This window comes from Eptesicus fuscus, chromosome 19 (assembly GCF_027574615.1).
Source record: "Eptesicus fuscus isolate TK198812 chromosome 19, DD_ASM_mEF_20220401, whole genome shotgun sequence".
NCBI lineage: Eukaryota > Metazoa > Chordata > Mammalia > Chiroptera > Vespertilionidae > Eptesicus > Eptesicus fuscus.
This window is the reverse complement of record NC_072491.1, coordinates 11,445,049-11,472,244: the sequence shown is the minus strand read 5'-3', so window position 1 is coordinate 11,472,244 and position 27,196 is coordinate 11,445,049. Positions and strand designations below refer to the sequence as shown.

Below are 27,196 nucleotides of genomic sequence, written 5' to 3'. Positions count from 1 at the left end.
AGCATTGACAAGAACAACCTCCAGATGCCGGGAGGGAAGCTGCTGTCAAGCCAGCAGCTGGGATAAGTGGCCGGAAGCTTCTGCTGTGGCCCCGAAGGAGGTTTGTGGGTCAGTCTGACAGCCTGGTGGCCAATGATGTCATTTCATAGGTATATTCTTAACTCCAGGAACAGAGCAGAGAATCACCCTGACCCTCCCACGTTAGCTCCAGGCACCAGAAGACGGCTGTGTAAGATGTTATCCAGCAAGATCCATTACAGCCCAGCTGGGAGCACCTGGGACCTTCACACCGTGGTGGTACCGTGGGCGAGAGGAAGGTTATTCGTTCCAGGGTCACAGTGCCGTCTCCTTCTTTAGTGGGAATCAACTCATGTCCAAGCCAGCTGAGTTGTTCTCTCTCCCTCTGATCTGAAACCATCACTTGGAGAACACAATGCGATTAGGACAGTCTCCTGCTCAGAAGTGACTGAAGTTCCAGGATGGGCAAAGTAAAATTCACACAAGTATGTCTATGTACAAGAGGTGAAAAAGACAGTCTCTAAAGCACTTTGGGATTCCCCTAATGAAAGGCACCAGATAAATGCAAGTCATTACCAAAATGAAAAGTCAAGTATTCCAGCGTTCACATCTGCAAAGAGTGACCACGATGGCTCTCTCTTTTTTGGTGGTAAAACCCGCCTGTTTAGAAAAATACTCATGAGAGTGACTGAGCTCCCCTGCCTCCCACTTTTCACAAACTCTATGGTCAGTGACCTAGTGACCACGCTCAGTGACCTGATACCACCCATTTGGGCAAACAGAAGAGTCCTCACAAGTTTGTGGCATCCATTTCCTTCAGGGCAGCTAAGGCTGACGTTGTAAATTCTCTGCCTTCCAGTGCTGGAAACACCAGCCAAAGCCAAATCCTCCATGTGTAGATTCTGAAAAATAACCCTGCTCTTCTAACGGGGTGGCCCGTTGCCCCTAAGTCATCTCACCCTTTCCTGCTTCTGAGAAACAGATGGAGATGGTAGACCATCAAGCACCAGGACATGGTCACCTCCCCACCCTCCACGAGGCTCGTCTGGTGGAAGGATTTGAACTGGGAACTCAAGGGCACATGTGACTAGTGCATTCATCCAACAAATTACCTGGGCCATGGTATCCATGGCAACTATAAGTACACAAAGTCTTCTGACAAGATCCTCACCACACTCCCATGAGGTATTCATTACTTTCAACTAAGACACAAAATGGACCTGTTTAGGGAAGGCCCAAGCTGGGGATAAAACACCTGCCTAACTCCATGCTTAGACTCCTGGATTTTGCAGCCTTTCCAAAGACCAAACCATAATGAAAGCCAACTGTAAAGCCATCTGATTACCTAGAAGATAATGGAGAACTATCTTACAAAGGGGCCCAGGTTCCCCTTCACAATGCTATGTGCTAATTAACAGGAGGAGGAGGAGGAGGAGAAAAGGAAGAGGAGGGGAGGAGGAGGAGGAGGAGGAAGAAGAGGAGGAGGAGGAGGTGGGGGAGGCATTTTGGAGAAGGGAAGAGCTCTCAATCTTCAACACAAATTTAGAAGTTTAAAGGCTTTTTAAATAGCATTGCGCTTTTCAAGAAGTTTACAATTGTTTATGAGAATAGCAATGTTTTGTTTTACAGCTCTTTCCTTTTTTCTGTCCTCTACCCACCCTCCTCCAACAAATGGCAGTTGAAATGAAAATAGGAATTGTAGTATTTCCATCCTGGGTAAGCAACACAGCTTTCATGCATTTCTGTATTTTGAGTACACACTTCCACACCACCAGATTCCCATGTCATACCAAGGAAATTACAGCATTGCACGTAGCATACTATATCCTAGACGCAAAATTACCTAAGTAAATTCTGCTTGGAAATAAAAGGGCTCTCATTTTACAAGCTTGCAGAACAGGCAACAAGATTTCTAAACTACGGGCCTTGCTAGCAACCCAACAGTGTTCCTCAGGGAAACAACACAACAATAAACCTCTTTTTAGTTGAAAAAGACGATACGACCTTATTTCTAAACATTTTTAAAAACAAACATTTCAAAAACATGCTCATACCTAAGACACAGCAAAGTTTGGTCAAATGGGCTAGACCAGGAACCTCAGCCAGAAATGGATGCCTGCACGGTCACCCTAGGAAAGACAGAGGCCCGCCTTTGGAAAGTCTGTAAGCATCCTACCATTTGGCCTATGTTGAGTTGAAGACCCAGTCCCTGAAGCAGCTGTTCTAGGGAAAAAAATTTCTATCTTCACTACATGTTTAACAGAGCGACATTCTCTAAAGAGCAACATTGAAGAGATGAACATCAACACAGCAGTGTTCTAAAGGTGACCAGGTACCCATGCAAGTCACAGAGCTACGATCATTCATAACACAACTCACAGACTTGCGTTGGGCATGTGCTTAACTTCACATTCTCTTTGTTTTGGTATTAAAACGAAGGAAAGCCATGAATTAAAAAAAAAAAAACACTGAGATTTTGTTTTCACGTGACGTGAGCAAAATCCCATCATATCCTTGCTGACCCCACAGACGTGTTTCCACTGGACAGACATGTAGGGGCTTTTTGTACAGATCTCACATGACGACCTTAGAAAAAGAGCACAGAAACCTCACAGACAGTACTGGGCCAGAGCACTAGAGAACACGGTGAACAGAAAAGTTAGCATTCTGGGGGGTTATTCATCCAGCAGAAAGGCAAACATTTTATGCCCGTGATGCAAACACCAGTGAGTGTCATTTCATTGAAAGGCGCGAAGGCATGGTGCCGGACACACCACCCTCTGAAAACGATTCTAACTACTGTAGAAGCAACCTGGCTGCATAGCCCATGCATCTCTCCCCTTCGGGGCTGGCCGTACTCCTTATGCCATAACCCTAAGGTGCCTGGACTGTGTCAGAGGCACGAGGGGCAGCTCAACCATGTGGGTTTGAGGACAAGTCCTCCCTGCTACTGTAGGGAATCATTTAAACTTAATTCGCTTGGCGAGCTCCTGCTCATGTTTGTCAGGCTCGCCATGAGGGATTTAACTTTATGGGCATAGTAGTCCCTTAAATTGACGGAAGGGACCTCCTTCATTCCGTCTCCAAAGTCACAGCTGCGCATGGCGCTCTCAAGTTGCTTTTGGCGCCGATAGAAGTGGGAGAACTTGTTGAAGATCAAGGTGATGGGCAGCACCACCACGAGGATACCTGCCAGGATGCAGGCAGAGGCCGTCAGTTTCCCTGCCGTGGTTCCCGGGACCACGTCCCCGTACCCCACCGTGGTCATGCTGACGGTGGCCCACCACCAGCAGGCGGGGATGGTGGCCAGGCCCTCGTTCTCCTCCTTTTCGATGGTGTAGGCCACCACGGAGAAAATGGAAATCCCCACGGAGAGGTAGAGCAAAAGCAGCCCCACTTCCTTGTAGCTGTATTTCAGGGTGGCCCCCAGGGAGCGGAGGCCCGTGGAGTGCCTGGCCAGCTTTAAGATGCGGAAAATCCGCATCAGCCTCAGGACCTGGGCCACTCGGCCCAAGTTGGCCAAGGTCGGCGTGCTCTCCACCACCAGGTTCACCACCAGAGTGATGTAAAAGGGGACGATGGACATGAGGTCGATCAGGTTGAGGGCATTCTTGAAAAACTTGAGGAAGTCGGGGGCCACCGCGAACCTGGCCAGCAGCTCGAACGTGAACCAGGCGATGCCGAAGTGCTCCACGATTTCGAACCTGGGGTCCTCGCCAGGGTTGCCCTGACTGTCGGGGACCTGGAAGTCCGGCAGGCTGTTGAGGCACATGGTGATGATGGACCCCAGTACCACCAGGATGGACAGGATGCTGAAGACCCGGCTCAGCACCGAGTAGCCCGGGTTGTCCAGCGCCAGCCACAGCCGCCGCCGGAAGTTGCCCAGGGGCTGCCCCTCGAACTTGGAGGCGTCGTTGTAGAAGGCCAGGATCTCGTCAAAGGAGGACGAGGTGCTCTCCTGGTCGCTCTGCTCCTCCCACTTCTCCTGCGCGGGCTCCACTTTGCGGCCGTGGTAGCTGTAGCTGCAGCAGGAGTCGATGAAGAACTCGTTGATGCCCCAGTACTCGATCTCCTGGCTGAAGGAGAAGACGCACAGCTCGGCCATGACGTGCAGCCGGCCGGTGCGGTAGAAGTGCAGCACGTAGGGGAAGAGCTCGGGGTTGCGGTCGAAGTAGAACTCGCGCTGGACGTCGTCGTAGTCGTCGCAGAGCTCCAGGATGGCCTCGCGCGAGTGGCAGAGCAGCAGGCGGCCCAGGCGCGTCTCCGGGAAGCGCAGCAGCGTGTGCGAGCGCAGCCGCCCCTTGAAGCCCCCTACGTTGATGCGGACGTCTCCATCCTCGACGTTGGCCTCCGACACGTCCCACAGGCTCCGGCGGGTCATGTTGGAGACGCCCAGCCTCCGGCACCGAACCCGAACCCGGGTGCTACCTACACCTGGAAGCGGAGGGAACCGCATCGGGTGAGCGCGGGGTGCTCAGGGTCTGGGCGCCCCTCTCTTCTTTCCCACCCATCTCTGGCGGGCCCCGTCCTCTCCAGGTGGGTGTCTGGGCGCCGAAGGGCACTGGGATGGGAGGAGTGGTTCTGTGTGGCTTGGCCCCCTCCCAAGGAAAGGCTGGAGGCGGGGTATGTTTCCACTAGCATGGCCGCGCCTCCCCCACCCTACCCCCCATCCAGGGGGTCCTGTCGGTCCCTTTACGCCTGCACGAGTCGCGCCCCCGCGGCTCTGCGAGAAAAGGGGGCTGCGAGCTGACCTTGCCCGTGGGCGGGCCGAGGAGACGTCCCCGCCCGCTCGCCGCAGACAGGCGGGACCGGAGCTGGGATGCGCACTGGCAGGGCTGGGCCGAGATGGGGGCGCGTAGCTTCGGGAGGGAGGCGGGGAAATTCACTGCGCGAGTCTGTAAACGTGGACTGGGGGTAAGGGGCCGGCCTGGCATCTCCTGTGTCCAGCCCCCACGACTGGAGTCACCTCGCCCCCCGCCCCGGGCCTCCCTGCCCGCCGGGCGCGGTGCCCCCCGAGCCGCGTGCGCCGCGCGCGCCGAGCCGTACCCAGCAGAGCGGCCAGGGCTCGCCCTGAGCGTTCTGGAAGCGCTTACCTGCGAGCACTGGGGCCCGTGGCCAGGGCCGGCGGGAAACTTCCCCAACCTGCTGGCGAGCATCGCTGCGGCTGCCGCTGCGAGCTGGCTGTGCGTGTGCGCGGCGCGGATGCGAGTGTGTGTGCGCCTGTGTATGCGCCTGGCGGGCAGGCGGGCGGGGTCCGCCGAGCGTCTCCTCCTGTCTCCGGCCGGAGATGCCACTGCCGCCTGCAGTTGCAGAAGGCTCACAGGTGGCTGCTGGCCCCGACGCTCGCAGAGCCACCTCTCTCGATCTGAGCGCCCTTCACCCCCCGGAAACAACAGCCGCGCCGCAGGCGCCCGCGGGAGCCGGAGCGGGAGCGGAGCCGGCGCCCTCGCGGTGGTGCTGAACGGACAGCTCCGCGCGCCCAGTCCCAGGCGCGGCCGCCGCAGCCACAGCTTCTCTGCTCTCCACCGGCACGTCAGGGCCACCCCTTTGCGCCCCCGGCTCCACTCAGGGCCGACACCTTCCCCATGCCCTCACCCATCTCCTGGTGACAGCTGTTACTGCCACCCTCCCTCCTCCCAGAGCTCAAGCAGGGGATTGCCTGCGTTGACCTTTCCCCACTGGGTCTCAGGCGGGAGCGGGAAGGGCAGGAACTGGAGGAACTGTGGGGTTCCCCCTTTAGGGACCTGATGAAAAGTTTCCTGAAGCTGAGGGGCAGAGGGGTGTTGGGGGGGGGGGGGGGGCAGGCAGCGGGAGGGCAGAAGAGGGGGCAGGGAAGCTTGAGGGCGAGCCCAGCTGAGCTTGCCAGGGCGGGAGCACAGGCCCCTTCCGCGTGGGCGAGAGTCACCGAGTTCTGTGTGGGCACTGTGTGTGCACAGGCCCGTGTGCTGTGTGGGCTTTCAAGGAATGCACAGAGCTGTGTGTGTGTGTGTGTGTGTGTGTGTGTGTGTGGTGTGTGTGTGTGGTCTGAGGACAGTAGGACTTTTCAGTGTCTGTGTGCAGCCTTGATAAGAATGGGACCTCTGAGGGGTGGGGAGATGTGTGCAGTGCATGTACACATGGGAGGCTAAGAGCTAGCTGTGTGTACAGTGTGCTGTATGCAGTGTAGCATTCAGCGGACAATGACAGGGTGTGCATGCTGACACAGTGGAGACTGTGGGGTGTGAGTCCAGTGCAGTGTCCTCAGGACTGTGTCCCCATTCTCCAGGAGGTTATGGCCCAGATCTGAGCTCTGACCTCCTTCGGGTGCTCCTTAAGGTGGGCCCACGCTCAGAAATGGACCCACAGCCTGCTCCCCTCGGTTTCTCCGCCCTTCTGCATGATCCTTACTTGCAAGGACTAGCACATCCTGTGAGCCTAGCAGAGAGCTGGTGGGCCCCAGGTCTTGGTCAGACGTAGCGTGGCTCTGGACTCACAGGGCAGCCACCAGAGCCACAATGGAAAGCACATCCTTTCTGATGTGGCCCGGCCAAGGCCGTCGTAACTAGTCCGATGCTCTGTGCAGCTTGAGTGCTGAGGGGATCCTCGGGGGGCCTGGGGCCATCGTTCTGGCTTCATGTGGGGCTTCCGGGGAAGCCTGGCTTCACTTAGAGGAAAGCTGTCCCTGCCCAGCCCCCTGCCTCTGGTGTGTGTGGGACTGTGTGCAGGTGTGTGGCCTCTGAGAGGGCTCCACACCCACGTCCCTGCAAGTGCACGTGGGAGGGGAGGATAGGGTGGTGAGGGCCACACGTGTTTTCTTACTTTTGTGTCTAGTGCTTTTAGAGAGGTGTGTGTGTGTGTGTGAGAGAGAGAGAGAGAGAGAGAGAGAGAGAGAGAGGCGCCAGTATTTGTTGTCATTGTCTTCTCTATTTTTTTCAAGGTCTGTGTTTGAAGTATGTTTGTCTCATTCCCTACCGAGGTCTGCTGGCTCTATCATTTTAAGTCTGTGGCTCTCCCACACCTGGTTGGGCCCCAGTGTCTGTACCTGCCCTCTGTTTGCTTTTCCTGAGGTCAGGCAGCCCCTGGGTCTCTTTTATTCTCATGGGAGTGCAGCTGAGAGTGTGCCACGCTTGCTGCTGCTGCTGGTGGTGGTGGTGGTGGTGTGTGTGTGTGTGTGTATGTGTGTGTGTGTGTGTGAATACATGCATAATCCTGTGCTGCTGCCTCTCTCCCTACTTTTCTACCCCAACTACACCTCAGGGCGGTGTTGGCTGTGAGGTCTCCCTTCGCAGAGCACCTGTGGGGCAGGCTCCCTGGGCCCAGCGACTCACTCCAGCCCTTCGCCGTCCTCTCACTGCCTGGCTCCTGCCACCCCAAGGCTCACACCCCCCTGCTTCACCGCCACCTGTCAGTGGCTTCTGCTGCAGGGCCACCATTCCCAGCCTCTCCCAGCCCTGGCCTCGCCCAGACTTCGCCTGCCCTGGCACATTTGGAGGGTCCCTACCCCCCAGAAGTCTTGGGTTTGATGATTCTGGGGTTGCCCTCCCTCTCCTGCTTTATTTCTCTGCCTGCCCCCTCTGTTCCTGTCTGGCTTTGTTCTTGCTCCTTCCTTCTTCCTCTGTGGCTGTGGGAGGTTTGGCCCGTGGGGAAAGCCCTCTCTGCCCTCTGATTCTCCTTGTCCCTCCCACCCTGACGGTCATCCATCTGCAGACACCAGGGCTGTTCCCGGGGCCCTGGGCTCTCCCCCTTATAATGGGGTCACTCTGCACCAATCTCATCTCCCCCTCCTCCCTCCTCCCCTTCCACAGCCAACAGAGCTGTGCCAACATGCCCCAGCCACGCAGGGCCCCTGTGTTCATGCCTGGTGTTTGCTTGCGTTTCTGGAGGTCAAGGACAAGCCCGCATGCCTACCTTTCCTTGAACAGGATGGTGAACTTGGCGGCCAAAGGAGAAGCCTGCGTTTGGGGCCCAGCCGTTATTTCTTGGGAGGGCTGAGGCAGGGCTGAGGCAGACGCTCCTTGGGCCTGACAGATGCCTTTGCAGAGGGTTAAGTGCATGTGACAGGCAGAGCCACTCGTGTATTTCCCAGTCACCGCGCTGAAGAGAAATGGAGCTGCCTCCCTCCTTCTGAACCGGGGAAGCTGGCCGTGTTTATGGTTTATTTAGAGGTCTGAGCCCTGGTCTTAAAATACAGCTGCCTGCCCCAGGCGACAGCTGCCTGGGCCCGGGCTGGGGTGCCAGGGAGGGTCCTGGATGGGGTGGAGGGGCCGGGGGAGAGGCACCCTGGGAAGGGGGACACGGAGACCCCAGGCAGTGGCCCACCTCCTGGCACCTGGAAGACGATCATCTCTGCCTTCCCCGCCAACACTGATCTCTCAGTGGAGCCCACACATCGCAGAGCCGGCTGTCTCTCTGACAGGCGAGGGGGCTGCACTGGCGGCGGCGGAGGGAGCCAGGCTGCCTGACCTACATTCCCGCCCCGAGGCGCTGAGCACTCAGCCTCCCCCTGGAGTGTGAGCTCGGGGCGCCCACCGCCCTGCTGGGGGGCCATCACCTGTGTCCATCCTGCTCCCTACAAGCCAGGCTCCCCATCGCAGCCAGAGTGTCTCCTAAAAACACCAGCCAGGTCATGTCATTCCCTCTTGAAAAGCTTCCGGGGGCTTCCTGTCGAACTGAGAAGGACACCCCTTCTTACCACAGTCCCAGGACCCCTCAAGGACCCCCTGCCCAGCTCGCAGAATCTACCCACTGGTGTCTCCCCATCGGTTCTCTCCAGCCGCCTGCCCCTTGCTCCCCCCACCCCCCACCCCCAGGCCGTGCACCTGCTGTTCTCTCCGCCTGTCATGGCAGCCTCACACCTCAGGCTTCTCTTTGCCACCTGGGGCTCGATTTAAATGTCCCCTCTCAGAAAGGGTCCCTCAGTTAGTTGCCTTCATGTTTTCCACAACACCTATATTAAAGTTATTGGATATGTGACTCAGTGATGCGTGAAGGAGGCTCCAACTCTTACCTTACGTCAGTCTGTGCCAGCCAGTCTAGGCCTGACTCTTCTTCCTCCTGGCGGGTGAAGGCAGCTAGAGGGGGGCGGGGGCTGTGCCCCGGGCTGTGGCTTGGATCCCCAGCCTCCAGGGTGTTTGCCAGAACAATCGATTAGCCTAATGGACCTCACCCCTGGCTGCACATTTGAATCACTTGGGGAGCCTTTAAACTAGCCGGTGCCCCTGAATGTCGTGGGCTTGCCCCAAACCAATCAAATCAGATCCCTGGTGTAGGGCCCAGGGAACCTGTGTTTTCTAAGACCCCCCCCCAGTTATGGTAATATGTAGTTCAGGCTGAGAGCCTGAGCTGTGCCCGAGTCAGCACCAAGGGCAGGGGCTGTGTCTTGGCTCAGTGCAAACCCACCCCACCCCCACCCTGGGTCGGTGCCTGCCTGGAGGGGACACCATCAAGGCCCGGTGCCCTTGTCACTGCTTCCCCTCAATCCCCAATTCCTGCAGCTCTGCCCGAGCCTGGGCCTCTCACTCAGAATCGTTTACCTTGGAGACAGCTTGGGATTAGGAAGAGTCCCAGTTTCTTCCCCTCCTTGGAAGGGTACCTGTTCCTGGGCCTGCATTTTGCTGCCCGTGGTAATGGGGACCAGGAACAAGGTCGCTGGCAGGCCTGTCTGTCTGGGTGGACAGGCACAGAGACTCTGCGAGTGACAGAGGCAGACCAGAAGAGAGGAGGGAAGCAGGCAGGGAGACCCTGAGCGGGAGGGAGGGGGGGGTCAGTTTTCAGCCTTAGGGAGGAGGTGTGGGGGAGGGGAGGAACAGACTGGTGGGGGAGATGAGAGCAAAGTTGGGGAGCAAAGGGTTTTAAGAAGTTTTGCTGCATTATGAATGCAATGCCTCATTAAGTGTTTTCTCAAGAGGCAACAGTAGATATTACATAGCTGTGCATTCTTTCTGGATGCCAGACTGGATTTATTACATGCGAGTCCTTGCCGAGTTCATTTGGATTCATCCCCAGAGGCCACGCTCCTCTCCTCCTACAGCCCCATCCCTAGGTGCCCCTGCAGGTCAGTGGACAAGGGAGAGCAAGTTGTTTTTGCGGGTCGCCTTTCTGAGTCCTTTAATGAAAAGGGACCAGATGCCCATGCATGCTGGCATGCACAGTCCTGCTCCTCAGGGGCGGGGCCTGAGGTCCTGCCTCTTGCACCTCCTGCTCCAAGTCCCTTTTCCTGGGGAGGCTCTCCCTATAAGCCCCCTGGGTACCTCTCCATTGGGGCTCTTCACTCCATCCCCCAGAACATCCTGAGACCGGGCTGGGATAATTAAGATAAACTTGATTAAATTTAGAGTTAAAGTCACCAGAAGGGGAATTAACAAGAGGACACGATTCCTCGGTAGGGACCCTTCTCAGTGTCGTTCTCACCTTCTTCTAGGGTCTGACCATCTTTCCCTTCTATCCCAGGCCCTCCTGAGAGCCCACAGTGGGGGGCTGAGCCCCAGAGACTCCGAGGCTCTCTCTCCATCTGCCTGACTTCTGCAGGCCCTCCGCTCCTGGCCCTCTTCTGTGGGACTGACAGTGGACTGAAGCCCCCAGCCTCCCTCTCGCCCTACTCTGTGGGCCCAGTGGAAACCAGATCAGAACAGCTCCCCCGGAGGCCCTCACCTGAGTTCAGGTGTACAGCAGGCAGCTGATGAAGATGAAGAGAGTGGAGAAGACGAAGCTGAGAGTGATGACGGGTGAGAGTAGGAACAGAGGGAAGCCACTGGCTGAGTGAGGTATGTGCCCTGGAGCTAGACTGCCTGGGCCCCTGTCCAGCCCATCTCCCCATGTATCCTTGGAGAAAACATTTACCCCCTTCATGCCTTGTGGCCCCTCTCTTTAAAGTCTATGATAGTCCCTAACTTGTGAGGTTCTTATGAGGATTAAAGGAAGCATTAAAGAGCTATAGCAAGGCCCAGTATGTGGCAAGTCCTTCAGATGTTACTCATGACTTGTACCAATTATTGAGTGCTTATGATGTGATCAGCCCTGTGCTAAGCTCTGCTCACCTCCAGCCCTCTCTTGGGTACTATTATTAATCTCTGATAATTAACCTCTGATGACCATTAAGTGGGGGTGTTTAGACTCAAACATGGCTCTCTGATTCCAAAATCTGCCCCTCTTAATGATCTCAAGTAGGTGCAGGATTAATTAGTACAGACTAATTGTTGTCAAATGCTCCGGCCCGATGGCCTAACATAATAAAAGGATCGTTTCTCGCACATGTTACCGTCTAATGAGATGTTTGGGAGCAGCCTTCCCCATGGTGTTTCCAGAACCCAAGCTCCTTCCATCTAGAGCTCTGCCAGCCTCCCGGGCCGTGAAATCCTTCCCCGGCATCCTCTGCCTTGAGATGGGAGATGAGGGAAGGCAGCGCGGAGGATGGCACCAGAGGTGCCCAAGGCCATGTCTGGAAGTGGCAGGCTTTACTTCTGCCCACGTTCCTTTGGCCAGAACTCAACCATATGGCCCCATGTAACTGGGAGAAATGGAGGAGGATGTAGGAAGAAGAGAAATTGGGGCACCAGCATTTTCTGTTATTGGCGGACAAGTAGAAGCTGGTAGACATCCTGCGTCCATCTCCCCCGAGGTGAAGAGAGGAAGCACAGAAGTCACTGCTCTCCGGCGGCTGAAGGTTTCTCCCATCAGAAGGACTTTGTGTGGGATGCAGGCCCAGGGCGTTCTGTATCGCTAGGAGTCCTGAGCTGGCACAAGGCTGGTTTCCCTTTTCTCAGAATGATGTTTCCACCCTGAACTTATCCACGCCACACATCTGAAGAACCGTGTCAGTCCGGGTTCTTGGTCACACACGTGTAATAAAGGGTATTAGGTAGGTCAGGCTCTCCAGCCTGAAATCAGACTTGGCGCTACAGAAGCTGAAAACCCTCTCCCCACACCCCCTCCTGAGAACTCTACTGCTTCCAACCTAGCAGAAAACTCTCAGGGAAGGATTCCCTTTCGGACCTGGCCTGCTTGTTCTTTATCATGCCCAACTGTCTACCCTCAGACACATTCCCAGCCCTCCGGACCTCCCCCAGCTCAGAGGCGCTCACAGGTGCTGCCCCCAGGCCTGCACTCTTCTGTGAAAGTGACACCCACCCACCCAATTACCCATCCATCTCCCATCGATCGATCCATCCACCCACTTCCCCATCCCACACCCTGGATAGCTCTGTGGGCTCCTGTTTCCATGGTTACTCCAGGGCCTGAGTCTGCTCTGGGTTTGCGGAGAGAGTCTCCACTCTAGGCTCTTTCCACAACAGCCTTACTGCCGGATTCAATTCGGGGGTTGCTTGTGGGGTCCCAGCCTTCTCACAGCAATCCCATCTCAAAGGTCATGCATTGCTTGTGCTTTGGTCCATTCAGGTGATCAGCTTCCTGGATTTGAAATTTTTAAAAAAGCTCTTCGGTCCTGGAACAGAGAGATGCTCCTGGAAGCAGAATGTCTGGGAATCTGCCCCGGGGACCAGGTGGGAGTTCCCAGAGGTAGGTGGTGCCCTTTGTAATAATAGCAATACAGCCACTTATTAGGCACTGTTCTGAGGATTTCATGACTGTGGACGGGGTTAATCATCGCAATAACTCTGGGTTATTACCATTATCTGAGAAGAAATAGGCACAGAACAGTTGAGTAACATGTTCAAAGTTACAGAGCTAACTAGGGACAGAGCTGGAGTCAAAGTAAGTCAGGCAGACCCTGAGATTTGTTCTCAGGTGCTGCATTCCTGGCCTCGCTACAGCCCTTCCTCCCCACCTAGGGATCCTGGAAAGTCCCCCGATCATTTTTTTAAGACAGGAGGTAGGTTTCTGAACCCCTCTGCAGCATTCAGCTCCTCTTTGGGGGCAACAAGTGCCCACAGGGGAGAACCCCTTTTCTACTCTCGGCAGAAGCTTTCAGTTGCTCAGAAGCCAGGCCGGCCACCATTGTTCTCAGGAGGCCCCTGACCCTACCCACCCTGAGCCGATCTATCTGCAGGCTCTGGAAGCTTCCTTGGGTCACAGCCAAGCTGCAACTTGTCCTCAGAGGCCTTCGAGGGGTGGGGAGTAGGAAGAAGCAATCTCATCAGAGAAACCCAGCTGAGGGGAGACACAAGATGTTCCCCACAAGTGACAGAAAAACCAATTCACACTCTTCCCTGCAGCCAAGAAATTAAGCTAATTTTTCATTTCTCTGCTTACGTGCAACTCAACTAAACATAGGCATCTAGGAATGCAAACAATGACTAGATCTTCTTAATTTAGGGCTGTTCTAATGAAATCTTGCTAAAATGATGAAGGCTCTGGATATTTTAATCACAGTGGAAAGCTGTGTGATTTGGGACTAGGAGAGGTAGGGAACATGGCGCCTCCACTCCTGGCCACCTCTCACCCTGGACTGGCCCCCCTGGCCTGCCCCGTTAAGCGTGTCTCCTGAGAAAAGGTACAATCCTCCTGGGATTCTTGTTTCCTTTGCTCTTGTTTTTATTAAAGGAAACCGATTTCCTTACATTGCACTCATACTAACCATAGTTGGAAAATCCAAATGACTAAGCAAAAAAAAAAAAAAAAAAAAAAAAGTTTCAATTGCAGGATTATTTTTTAGAAAAAATTGGACTTACCAGAAGATCCTGGTGTAATTATTAAGGAGCCATAATCAAAAGTTTCAAAGGTAGAGTCTTCTAGTGCATACTGCTCACCCTTGTCAATTCTCCTTTCCCTCTGGGCACATGGAAGGATGACATTTTACAACTCTTTCCAAGTTTGGAGAAACCATGTGACTTGTACTGGCTTGTGAGTTGTGTCTGGAGGTCATGTGTCACATGTGGGTCAAGGATTTAACTGCCAGTGTAAGAGGCTGCAGTGTTTTCTGCCCTGTCATGGAAACACACAGTGAGATGATGGTGCCACAGGATCAGAGCAGCCTGGATCCCTGAGCTACCCCATGGAGCACAGCTGCCTGGAGTCTTCTGGATTGAAGCAGACTTTGTGTGGTTGAGAGATACATTTTGGTTGGGTTTTATCAGGTATGAGGATGCCAGAAGCCAGTTCCAGCATGTCATAATTGCAAGAGTTTCATCAAAAGGTTGATGGAACTTGGGGACTCAACAAGGGCTGAGTCACATATGTTGTTACCTGTTGGAGTGGCTAAAGGCATTTCCCCCAAACCTGAATATGATAATTGTTTACTGTCAGATAGCTCAGGGCACCTTAATCTACATGTTATTGCCTCCTGTTGGCGAAACACCTGAACAGCCAAAGGCAATTCCCCATTCTGACAATGCTTCTGTACCCTACCCTTTGAAGTGTATTATCTCCACCTTGCCTTAGGACAAATTGTGTTAATAAAAAACAAGGGGTCCCAAGACAAAGAGAATTTAGCTCCTTTAGCTAAAGCGCCTCTGACCCCCAATGCCTTTCAAAATTATCTTTCGTCTCTGTAATCCTACTTAATCTACGCACAGCCTTTCTCCATATTGCTGAACCCTTCTTAATGCTGGAACAAGAACCCCAGCATGAGGATAGTCGGTTGTTGCCTACAGCAGAGTCTCTTCTATCTTATTTAATACAACAAATAATGCTTTTCCAATGATCATTGGAAAAGAAGACCACATCATTTTAATTATTTCATGTTAGATTATTTTGGCATTTCAAAAAAAAATCATTTGTCCTATTTGGTCTGGATTGGGGTGAAGTTTACTTTTGTCAGGACTAAATAAGATTGTTGGAGAACATATTTAACTTGGTTAGGTAAAATGTGTGTCACATTTGTAAGCAGGTCACAAAGGTCTGGATTCTTTCAAATTTGTATTTGAACATGTTTTGAGAATGTAACCCCATTAGATAGAGCCATAAGTGGGCCCAACTTAGTGCTGGTTATATTTTGAAGGCCTGAGTGGGATTTTGCCTAAGGCGCAGTTTTCTGCTTCTTAAATTAAAATAATGATCATAGACCTGAGCCACATAGATACCTTCTGGGATTGCCAACTTGTTGGAATGATAGCATAAACCAGTGTAGGTAAATCAGGTATAAGCACTATAGTACAGGAAGCATGAGAGAAACAGCAGAACATACTCTGACATTAAAATTACAATCACGGAATTTCAAGATGGCAACAGAGTAGGTGGATCTTTCTTGTACCTCCTCCCAGACCAAACTGGAAATAAAACTAAATAGGGGAACATTCACCCACAATTACCAACTGAAGACTAGCTGAAGAGGAGACATTTATTGATTGATTTTTTAAATTTTTTTTAGAGAGAAAGAGGGAACGGTAGAAAGAGAAAGAGTAATACCGATTTGTTTTCCACTTATTTATGCATTCATTGATTGATTCTTATATGTGCCCCACTGGCGTTAGCCTGTGTCAGAAGCTGTCCACTTTGGGCTTTCAGCAGTCTATTTGAAGCTTCAAGACATCCACAGCTTGTGGCTGCCTCTGCTTGGCTGCACACAGGATGGGCCAAGCTGTGCTCCAAGGCCAGTTTATTAGCAGCCCGGGGCTGAGGGGCAGGTCAGCAAGCATCCCAAGGCACCCCATGACCCACCTCCGCCCCCCTTTGCCTGCCAGCCAGCTGTCAGACTTCGTCACCGAAAAGGCTGTTTCTGAAAGGGTTTTTGACAGGATCAGGAGGATGGGACCTCTTGGTCCCCCGTGATGGGGAGGTGCCATTCAGACTTCAGGGAAGATGGTGGGTGTGTTCTCCCTCCCAGAGCCACTCACCTGAGTCTTTCCCAGAATATTTCCCTGACCCCAGCAGGCGGAGCCCTCGTAGGCACGCTGGTGGGGTCTGCCAGAAGCCAGGAGCTTCTATCAGCTCTCCTGTGAGGGGGAAGTCTCAGTCTGATTGCTGGGAAAGTGGGGAGAATGGCCCTGACCCAAAGCCAGTCACTGACGCTCCCTGAGACTGCCCAGACTGTAGGCTTGGCCTCTGCTGTTGCCTCCTCAGCAGGGGTGGAGATGCAGGGTGGGGCAAACAGGATTCCTGAGGATGTGGTGAGCTGTATCCCCAAGGGCAGGGCAATTGCCTTTCCCCAGGCTGCTGCTCCTGGGAGAGGCTTGTGCCTCTCAGGAAAAATGGCTGCTGGGGTATGGGGGGAATGACCAAGTGCAAGTATTCCAGCAGCTGCTCTTCCATGTCTTTCTCCAATGCTTCCCACCTCAGACTCTCCTCAGGCAATTCCAGTCTGCACCACCCTTGGCTGTGAATGAAAATCCGGTGCTCTGGTAAAAGAATAAAAAGAACAAACAAACAAACAAACAAAAAAACAACAACAGTGGCTTTGTCTTCAGCAGGCTCCATTGCTCCCTGGTGGATAGAATTCCTGCTACCTATCATGGCTGGATGCTACGTGGGCCACTGTTCCTGGATCTGGTGCTCTGGGCTGGGGAGCCCTGGTTAGGGTCCAGGCCTCACTCCTCTCAGCGATCACCACCACCACCCCTGCAGCACACTCAGCCTCCTGCCTCTGGGAGCTGAGCCAGCCTCTCTCACGATCCCACCCTTCCTACCAGTCTTGATATGGTTTCTTCCCTTTCTTATTTAAAAGTCTCCTCTTCAGCTCATCTTCATATGCCAAGTTTGCAGGTTCAATCCTCAGTGGAGCACATTCAAGAATCAATCAGTGAACTAAGGAGAAAATAAACAAATGGGACTACATCAAAATGAAAAGCTTCTGCACAGCAAAATAAACCATCAACAAAACAAAAAGGGAACCCACCGTATGGAAGAACATATTCCCCAATGGTTCATCTAATAAAGGGTTAATCTAAAAAATATATAAAGAACTGATACAACTCAACACAGGGAAGACAAACGATCCAATTAAAAAATGGGCAAAGAACCTAAATAGACACTTCTCCAAAAGGGACATACAGAAGGCCAATAGATGTGTGAAAAATGCTCAAGGTCACTAATCATCAGGGAGATACAATTTAAAACTACAATGAGGTATCACCTCACACCTGTCAGAATGGCTACTACCAATAAATCAATAAACTAGTGCTGGCGAGGATGTGGAGAAAAGGGAACCCTTGTAAGGGAATGCAGACTGGTGCAGCCACTGTGGAAAACAGTATGGAGTTTTCTCAAAAACATTAGAAATGGAACTTCCTTTTGACCCAGGGATCCAACCTCTGGGTATATATCCTAAGAATCCTGAAACACCAGTCAGAAAGAATATATGCACCCCTATGTTCATAGCAGCATTGTTTACGATAGCCAAGATCTGGAAACAGACCGTCAGTAGACCAGTGGATTAAAAAAGCTGTGGTACATTTACACAATGGAATACTACTCATCCATACCAAAGAAGCAAATTTTACCCTTTAGGACAACATGGATGGATCTGGAGATTATTATGCTAAGTGAAATAAGCCAGTCAGAGAAAGACAAATATCATATGATATCACTAATCTGTGGAATCTAATTAACAAATTAAACCGACAAATTTGAACCAGAGGCATGGGTACATGGAACAGACTGATGAATTTCAGAGGGAAGGTTAGTGGGAGGAACTGGATAAAGGAAGGTGAAGGGATTAGCTAAAGAGCATACACTGAGTGGCCAGATATTATGATCTCTGAATGCATAATAGTCTGGCCACTCAGTGTATATCCTATATAATAAAAGGCTAATATGCAAATTGTCCCCTCGACCAGGAGTTCGACCAGCAGGCAGGCCGGCCAACTGCCCTTGTCCCCTCCCCCTGGCCAGGCTGGCTGGACCCCACCCATGCACGAATTCATGCACCCAGCCTCTAATTAACACACACACACACACACACACACACACACACACACACACACACTGAGTGGCCAGATTAGTATGCGTTCAGAGATCATAATAGTCTGGCCACTCAGTGTATATGCATATCCTATGGACACAGACAATAGTGTAGTGAGGGCCAAGGGGAAGGGAGCAGAAGGTGGGCACAGTGGGGGGAAATGGGGGATATGTGCAATAAAAAAAAATTATGATTTTAGAGAAGGACAGGTTGTACCACCCAGGAAATTAAATGAATGCAGGGCCTTGAGAATTGGTTAATTGGAGGATGTTTACAAGAACTCTCTCTTGGGATCACAAATTGGACATTAGCATTCAATCCAATCCTCATAGGCACTCAACTCTGTTTTAAGACATAAGAGATCTTTATGCAAGGAGTGAGGAGGCCAACGACAAGCACACTTGGACAAGTTCAAAGTTGTTGCCTTGCCCTAGCTGGGACCCACTCTCCTGGAGCATCCCTGCTACCTCGGGGCTGGCGGTCAAGTTGGCTTTGAACTACTTATACGAGCTGATGACTAGTAGAAAGTCACAGGGAGTTCCACGCGAGGACCCAGAAGAACGGACTTTGAGCTGTGTGTGCACTTCTGGAAGGTCTCAGGGATGGCCAGCCCTGAAGGCAGAAAAGGCATTTTTCGATGAACTAGCGAACAGCAGAGATTATTTGCAGCTCTCAAGCCACTAGGCGTCTGTCTGCTTTGGTGGCTGACCACTTCATTGCCCTCATGGGAGTAGAGGGCAGGGTGGAGGGAAGCTCAGATTTATATGTTGAGTTCATCGTTAGGACCCCACCACCAGCACAAATGTCTCCCTGTGCTGCAGCAGCAGGAGGAGCTGCTAGAGCAAGGCCCCCCCGGGGAGCCATAGAAGCTGGCTTGGATAATGAGAAGCACTTAGATCAATCCTTGTGGGGAAAAGATCAGCAACTTTTAACAAAGACTGGCTGAGCAATCTGAGAGCTGGTCTTAAACTTGGGAGGCCTTCCTGAATTTCCTCTGTTGGAATAGATAATCAAGCCTGAGGAATAAAGGGAGGTAAGATGGCAGCTCCCGGGAGCAAGCTGGAATAATGGAATTTAACGAGGCAGCCAGGGTGGTGTAGGGGCCAGTGTGGCTCCATCGGAGAAGCAAGATGGATGGGAGAGCAGCTTCCTTAATCCCGTTCAGGAGACACCCCAGGTTTAGCCCAGGACTTAGGTTGCAGATAGTAGCACTAAGTTTGCTCCCAGAGGTGTAAGGCTGGTGACATAAAAGGCACTTCTCAGACCCCAGCATGAGTGAGACACTCAGGCTGCCCTGAATATAGGAGTAAGTGACATATGTGTTTTATTTGTGGCAAGAAACAACATTTGAGCTTGCAACTGCGAGGAAATGTGGTCGGTGGAGACCGCCAAGGGGCAGAGCTCTGGTGGAGAGGCTGGTGGGTGGGCTCAGATGTTAATGGTGCAATAAATGGGGGAGGGGGCACCCTGGCGAGGAGGCATGCCCACCACCTTAAATCCCCGCCCCGTGTCCCCAAACTGCGTAGGAAAAGGAGAAGAAAGGAGAATCTGGGTTGAATGGGAGCATGTGCTGAGTGTGGGAGGGGACTCATTGGCCACAAGTCAATATTATATTCTGACCGTGACTATGTACTTCTGAAAGGGAGTTATGCAATTTATTTGTTGGTTCTGGAAAAGTTGTAACAAGCTGAAGGATGTTGTTGCACTACCTTCAAAAGTTGGGGGACCTAGGTTGGTGGCTTCTCATGGCAAGAGCAGTTAGAACAATGCAAAATCCTGGTGCCACCTCTCCCCGAAAACCCTTCCCCAAATCTCCGGCCTTCCTCAGGGTTTGAGAGTTGAAGGCTTACTTCTCTTTGACTGTGGTAGAACTAAACGGGCCATGAGGACATCAAATGTATGTGGGTTACACTTACAAGGAGCACTGGCTGTTTGAAAATCAGTGTAATGATGAAATGTCATTGTGAAGACCGTGCTGCTGGAAATCATGTTCCAGCCGAAGGACCTCGAGATGACCGAAGCTTGTATCAATCTGAGTGTAAATTATGAACTGAAAAGACGCACTTAGAGTTTGCTCCCCACCTTTCTTCTTCCTTCTAGAAACTGTACCATTTGTGAATGGTTTTGTTATAGTCGATGTGAGAATGTGTGCATATGTGGAGGAGGTAAAGCAAGATGTAAGAGGGTATAAGAGAGTACAGTGGGGTCATATAGAGACACCTTTAATACTGTTAATTAAGTTATAGATTGCCAGGAGAGAGAGAGAGAGAGAGAGAGAGAGAGAGAGAGAGAGAGAGAGAGAGGTACGGTGTGGGGGTTCCCATCAACCATATCTCCTAATGAGTGACAATGATTGTTCATTTATTTATTTTCCCATATATCCACCCGTTCATACATGCATACCTAATTCTCCCCCAAAAAGCATTTGAGACAGCCAAAATGTGTTCTATTCCAGTGCTCTTTCCTTCATTTATTCATTTATTCAACAAGTATCCATTAAGGCTCGTGTGCTTATGAAAATGTAGCGCTGAGGAAGAAAGACAAGTAAAGGGCTCTCAGGCCACACTGTAGAGACGGTTCACATGTTAGGGATGCCTGGGGGCCCCCAATCCCGAAGGTAATTCTCATCTCTCTGTTCCCTTATTTCTAGGATGTGGACGTGAGAGAACGGCACTCACATGTCTCCAAATGTGTTTTCCCGAGGGAGGGAGGCCGATCCCTCAGCACCAGCTGCTCCTTGGCTTTGGACTCTCCCGGCCTTGACTCTTACAGAGTCTGAGTCAGAGGTCGCCTTCTAAGATCTTCCAAACCCATTTTAGCTGGCTGGTTTTTAATGCAATAACCACCAAGATATTCCATTATCTCTAGGTCAATGGTTTTTAGTTTTTTCCCTTTTCTAACAGCCTAAATTAGAAATGATGTGGAAAAATTTAGGAAACACAAGTGCAGGGGAAATGAGACTGATTCAATGGCCTTAGATCCTAAACAGAATCTGATTGTTGGCCTTTGACTTGGGTCAGTTCTTTCTCCCTGGACATGTGGCCTTCTTGGGGCCAGAAGGGGACCACTGAGGGTGTGTGAGAAACACGGGCTTTTACTCCATTACCCAGTCTGGCCTAAAAGGCATTTGGCAGAGAAGGTGTAGATCGTCCTGAGCTTGAAAACAGCTGTGAATGAGTCAGAATGGACTTAAGGCCAGGACAAGGCCTCAGAACCATTCTAACCATATTTTTTAAGCCTTAAAATTGAAACACATGGTTTAACACATGGATTACAATAGGACAGAAAAATCTGGAATTAGAAAATTCCCATTGCTGGATGTTGTAGCCGAGTCCAAAATGGAATTTGGAGGGTTGCTATTAATGGAACAGATGGTCCATCGGTCCAACCTCGGGCACCCATTACACAGAGTGACAAGCACGGGGCCTTTGCTGGCTGGAGGGCCTGGGAAGAGTCGGTAGCAGAGTTGCCTTGGGAAGGGGATGACTGAAGGGTGGAGGGAGTGGCAGAAGGTCAGTTCCTCATGAGCTGCCCATTCAGGCAGAAGGCTTAGAAGAAAAGCCAACAGGGAAGTTGAGGACACGCTGGGTTCAAGCAGAGCTGCTTTGAGGTTCAAGTTCAACACATGAGAGATGCCATTCTCCTTACTCTGTAGGAACCCCAGCATGGCTTCTTGCATCTCATGGGCCGGTAACTTTACATGCCTCAAGAGATGGCTCCTCTTCTCACCCAAAATAGTCACTGTTCTCCTGCAGGCACCATCAGCTATGGAGCCCCCAAAGCTTCAGCTGAGCGGATGGGAGCTCAGGGCTTAGTAGACAATTTAGGGATAGGAGGTCCCGAGTGAGAAGATAGGGGCAGGCAGAGGAACTCTCGGTCATTGATGCTTCTGAGGCTTAAAGAAGGCAAGCTGCATTACAGGAACAAGAGGAGGCACAGAGCAAGAGGGGGCATTTACTTCCAAACTCAAACTTGGGTCATATTGTGGGAGACGCAGTTGGATAATAGGATAGACAATCGTATCAGATGAACTTGAGTGAAGGCTTCATTTGATTAGATCCCTAAACTCTGGGGGAGTGTCCTTATTAAGCCAGCCTACCGTCTCAGCAGAATGGGAGCCCAGGTCAACATTATAAAAGTAGCAGGGGTGTGGCCAGCAACCTCTGGCTCTGGATTTTTATTGTTTTTTTGTGATCCCACATTTTGAGGCGGTTTTGACAGTGAGACCTATTTAGAATACAAATGACCACTTACCGTCTCTTAAAAGCTTTAAGAAATATTTGAATCATTGAATCCTTCCTAAGCCCAGCAGAGTTATTCAGGAATAAATTGTTTGCCTTTGAGTCAACAGGATTTGGACAGCCGTACTGAATTAATGAGCCCCTCTCTCTGGTCCTCCTCATGGCTGGGCAATGTGCATTTCCACCAGCTTTGTGAAATGCAGATGGAGTATAATTTTGCCCAAATTGATTTGTTCTACATCATTGAATTTCAGCTATTTGCATTTTTATGTCAGAATCAGATTTAGCTTATTATTATTGTTGTGGAAAATAATTATAATCCTTTAATTGTCGTGGCACTTGACAGTTTATTTTTTCTCCCCGCCCCCCCTCACCCAAGGATATGCTTTTTATTTTAGATAGAGGAAGGGAGGGAGAGAGAGAGAAACATGGATGTGAGAGAGAAACATCGATTGGTTGCCTCCATATCCACCACCTTTTGGTGTACGGGATGACACTCCAACCAACTGAGTCACACCGGCCAGGGCAACAATTTTTAAAAATATATATTTTATTGATTTTTTACAGAGAGGAATAGAGAGTCAAAAACATCGATGAGAGAAACATCGATCAGCTGCCTCCTGCACACCCCCTACTAGGGATGTGCCCACAACCAAGGTACATGCCCTTGACCAGAATCGAACCTGGGACCCTTCAGTTCGCAGGCCGACACTCTATCCACTGAGCCAAACCGGTCAGGGCAATTTTAAATAAAAATTAAATGATATTTAATTCCATCCTCACTCTAACATGGAAGACTAAACAGAGTATGAATTTTCAGTTGTGCCTCCAACGACAAACTGCCCATCTTTCCCAGATGGTGGAAAGAGGAAAGGTGAGTGACTTGCCCACAGCCATGGGGGTATAAGCTGTGGGAGCAGGAGTAGAGGCCAAGGTGAGTGGCTCTGTCAGTGCTGAGTCTCATCAAGCCCTGTCTTCAAAGTCTGTCCCGTGGGTTTGATCATCTTGACCTCGCAGGCTGTGAGTGTGGTGCGTGTGCGGGTGCCAGCACAGTGCCCAACACAGGTGTGTGCTTGGTCATTCCCTTCTCCTCCCATCTCCACGCACTTGCAGGTGCCATTCAGAGTCCCGAATTTCACCATGGCTGGGATGTGAGAGCCTAAAGCCTGTGGCTAAGAGGCCAGCAGTCATACCACATCCACGTGCACACACACGTGCATGCACTAGCAGAAGAATTTCTCTCTGAATTTCAAATCTACAGCAGGTTAAGGGGAAGATACCTCTTCCCCAGCTACTACTGTTCTGGTCCCTAAAGTCAGCCCCATAAATACCCCCCACACCCCTGTCTACACATACATCCATGGCAGCCCACTCTTCAGATCTAAACTTTCGTTGTCCATCGGTTCTTGGACTTGCCTTCTGACTTTTGCTGCGTGTGTTCCTGTTTCCTTCCTGTCCAGTGGTCCCTTTGCCCAAAAGTTTGATGGAAGATGTAACAATAGCCTAGGAGAGTCTCTGCCTGGGCCTCACACCTCCTTAGCAAGCTCAGCTGGAGTGCAGGGGCAGCCAGGGCTCCCAAAATATTACCACTGTGGCCTCCTCTTCCATGCTGGACTCCAGGGCTGGAACCAACCTTGGTTGTCACCTGGTCCAACCCTCTTTTTTTTTTTTTTTACAGAAGGGGCATCCCAGGCTTAATTCTGGACTTAAGTTACACAAGACAGATATTTTCGTTTGTGGCGGGATAACTTGTTTACCCACCGGCAGGCTCCTCAGGAAAGAATCAAAGGCCCCCTCCTGCCTGCACTTAACAGAAGACTCAACAGGAGCCATTTTAACAAATAGCCTGGAGGTAGCCATCTGGGGACCCCGGGTTATGGCTCAGGGACACCAGGGCTGGCTTCCGTGTGATTGCCTGAGGCTGTTCCACAGTCTCCAGGCTGCTGTACCTCCGGGAGGAGGAAGGCAAGAGGAAGGGACACTGCTAGCAAACTTCTCCTCTTTCTCCTTGGTCTCCGCTGTGACTGCTGAAGGCCTCCCCTGGCTTCAGACGCCGGCTCTGCCCCCTCCCCATGGGCAAGCCCTTAGCCAATCAATGACGGACAATTCAGATGATCAATACCCCTGGCCCCTGGGGGTGGGGGAGGCAGGTGGATAATTTCAGGTCACTTCTATGCTGTCTCCCAGAGTCTCCGCAGGATTAAGCGTCAAATTTGCCCACTTGCTTGAAAATGAATGCATCTTTGTGGGCTTCCTGTCCTTCCTTGCCCCTTGCCTACTGGTGCCTCTTGGGGTCATCTCCCATTGAAACTACTTGCAGTAGAATCGCGCTCTCAGGGTCTGCTTCGGCTAGGAGAGTCTGTTTGGACCTCACACCTTCTTAGCCAGCTCAGCTGGAGTGCAGGGTGACACCGAATTAAGGTGATGGTGGGCCACAGATCAGAGACGTTAAGGTGATAGTGGACCACAGATCAGAGAAGTTAAGGTGATGGTGGACCACAGATCAGAGAAGTTAAGGTGATGGTGGACCACAGATCAGAGAAGTTAAGGTGATGGTGGACCACAGATGAGAGAAGTTAAGGTGATGGTGGACCACAGATGAGAGAAGTTAAGGTGATGGTGGACCACAGATCAGAGAAGTTAAGGTGATGGTGGACCACAGATCAGAGAAGTTAAGGTGATGGTGGACCACAGATCAGAGAAGTTAAGGTGATGGTGGACCACAGATCAGAGACATTAAGCCAATGGTACAGGGTTGCCAACGAACACCTGGGCAGCCAGGATTCAAATCTGGGGCTTGCAGATTCCGAGCCTGACTTAACTCCTCCCCTGACCGTAGTGTCTGTCAGCTCTGGCAGCAAAGGGGTCTCCAGCGAGGCAGGGCGGTGAGGGTGGGAGTGGTGCTGGGAGCGGACTCAGCTGCCCTTGGCCTCCCTCAAGCATCGGCAGCTGCGGGAACAGCTGGACCACAGACTGAGAACTCAGTTTTGAATCCTCCTTCACAATGAGCTCAGGAAAGCTGTCAGAGAAAGGTCGGCCCTCCCTGGAGGCTGTCCCTCCCCTCTTCTAGGGCTTTGGTACTCGGTGTGTGGTCTCCTACCTTGGCCCCACCCTGTGTCCCTCGGGAAGGGTGTTCTCGGCAGATGAGATGCTGAGAGGCAGGTAAGAATGGGAAGAGGTGGGGGAAAGAGTCAGCAAGTCGACAGAAGCCCAGGTGGTCAGCAACATGACTTTCAATCTTCCATGAAGTCTTCTACTCACTCAGATGCCTGGTGTGAGTGACTCCTGCCGTGGGAACTGTGATGGGGCAGACTTGGTGGAAGAGTTCCTGGGAGGGAGGGCAGAGGCAGCGGGCGAGGTCACGTCCACAGTGAGCACCCCGTCTTTTCCTCCAGGAATCCGCAGAAATCTCAAGAAGACTCCTGAGCCCCGGGGGCATGGAATTGCTCAAGCTTGAGCGGAATTGTCCTGGTTATTGATTGCTGCACAGCCAACCATTCCAAACTCAGGGGCATCCAGCAACAATCATCTATTATTTTACCTCGCAGTTCCTGGGGCTGACTGGACTCAGCCGGTGGTTCTCGCACGGGTCCTTCCTGTGGGTGCAGGCAGAGGGCATTGCGGCGGGAGTCCGTGTGAAGGCTGCCCCAGCCAGGTTTCTGGGGCCTGGGCTGGAGAGGCCGGGTGTGTGCTTGGTCATTCCCTTCCAGCTGGGGCTCCTCGAGAATTCCTCTCCATCTCGCTGTGGCCTCTCCACCTGGTGCCTCTACCCAGGTGTCTGCAGAGAGGCCAGCCTTCTGCCATGGCTGCTCATGGCTCCAAAGTCATGTGTCCTGAGAGATGAGGGGCCAGGTAGGAGGTGTATTGCCTTTCTGACCCAGCTTTGGAAGTCACAGTCACCTTACTGCATTACATACTTCTAACTGATCGGGGGCGGGGGGCGGGGGGGGAGAGAAACATTGATGTGAGACAGAAACATACATCTGGTGCCTTATGCATGTGTCCTGACTGGGGGGGTCAAACCCACAACCTGGGCATATGCCCTGACTGGGAATCGAACCCACAACCCTTCAGTGCACAGACGACGCTCAACCGACTGAGCCACTCTGGCCAGGGCACAGTCTCCATCACAAAGTTCTGGAGGAGCATGTGGGGTTGAGAAGGTCATTGGAGCCATTTTGGAAAGTACAATCTGCCACACGACATTTCCCAGATGCTGAGGGGCATGATGGTCTCCAGCTGATATCTGAGTTGCAATCAGGAAAAAACAAAACGATGTGTTTTTTTCTCTCTCTCTCTTTCTTTAGAGGCAAAATATTACCAGAAGGAGATTTCAAATTAAATCTAAGATTATTTGGAAGAACATGGATGATGAAGAGGGACTATCAGTGTAGCAGATTTACTGGAATTGGCTGTGAAAATCATAATGAAAATGAACAAGCCAGAAAGAAAAATATTGCTCTCTGGTTCAAAACCCTTTCTGGATGGAGCTAGCGGTGCTGGAAATTGCACGGGAAAGGCCTGGACGAGGGCCCGAGGGTCAGCAGGGTCGGGCTCGGCTGTTGGCAGGGAGCGCGTGGATGAGCACGAGAGAGATTGCTGAGATGAAATGTGCGGGACAGAGCCCGGGGTGGGTGCCGGGAGGGAGGAGATGAGGGAGAGCTCAGCGCAGCAGGCACCTGCTCCTTCTACACGTGGGTTCCCCTGGTGGGAACATCTGGGAGCATGGTCTTGTGGGGCCCCACGCGGGGGCTCCAGCAAGTGAGTCAAGTGCTTATGGGGCTCAACCTCCTTTCATCGCTGGACTCCCCGGACTCCGACCCCAGTGACCATCTCTTTCCAGTGAGGGCCCTTCACTGCAGGGAAATAGCCCCCTCTCCTGTGCTCTGCTTCTCGCTGCCTCTCTATTCTGAATCTCTGTAGTCAGACCTGGAATCTCTGACCTTGGACCTGGAGGAGCCTCAGGGCCATTCAGATTGGAAAGCAGCCCTCTCTCGCCGGCGGATCGTCTGGGTGGCCATCAGCTCTCATGTTAAGAATCTTAGGTTTGCATTTGGACTCGGAGGGAAAGACGGCCTAGATCAATTGGCAGTGGGAGGCGGAGTGGTGATATAAGTTTGGAAACCATTTCTTGGCTCTTTTCAGTTTGGACAGCAGGTTCCTCTCA

The 27,196-nt window shown here is 51.9% G+C and overlaps 1 protein-coding gene across 1 annotated transcript; it reads right to left on the bottom strand.

The window, feature by feature from the left end:
• Positions 1–2,965: 2,965 nt before the first annotated feature.
• On the bottom strand, positions 2,966–4,399 carry KCNS2 (potassium voltage-gated channel modifier subfamily S member 2). Its single transcript, XM_008148512.3, has one exon. The coding sequence runs from the start codon at positions 4,397–4,399 to the stop codon at positions 2,966–2,968; it is 1,434 nt and encodes a 477-aa protein (XP_008146734.2).
• Between the last annotated feature and the right edge of the window lie 22,797 nt (positions 4,400–27,196).

Excerpts from the sequence above, each read along its gene's own strand:
- KCNS2 (XM_008148512.3), bottom strand. The coding sequence starts at position 4,399 with ATGACCCGCCGGAGCCTGTGGGACGTGTCGGAGGCCAACGTCGAGGAT.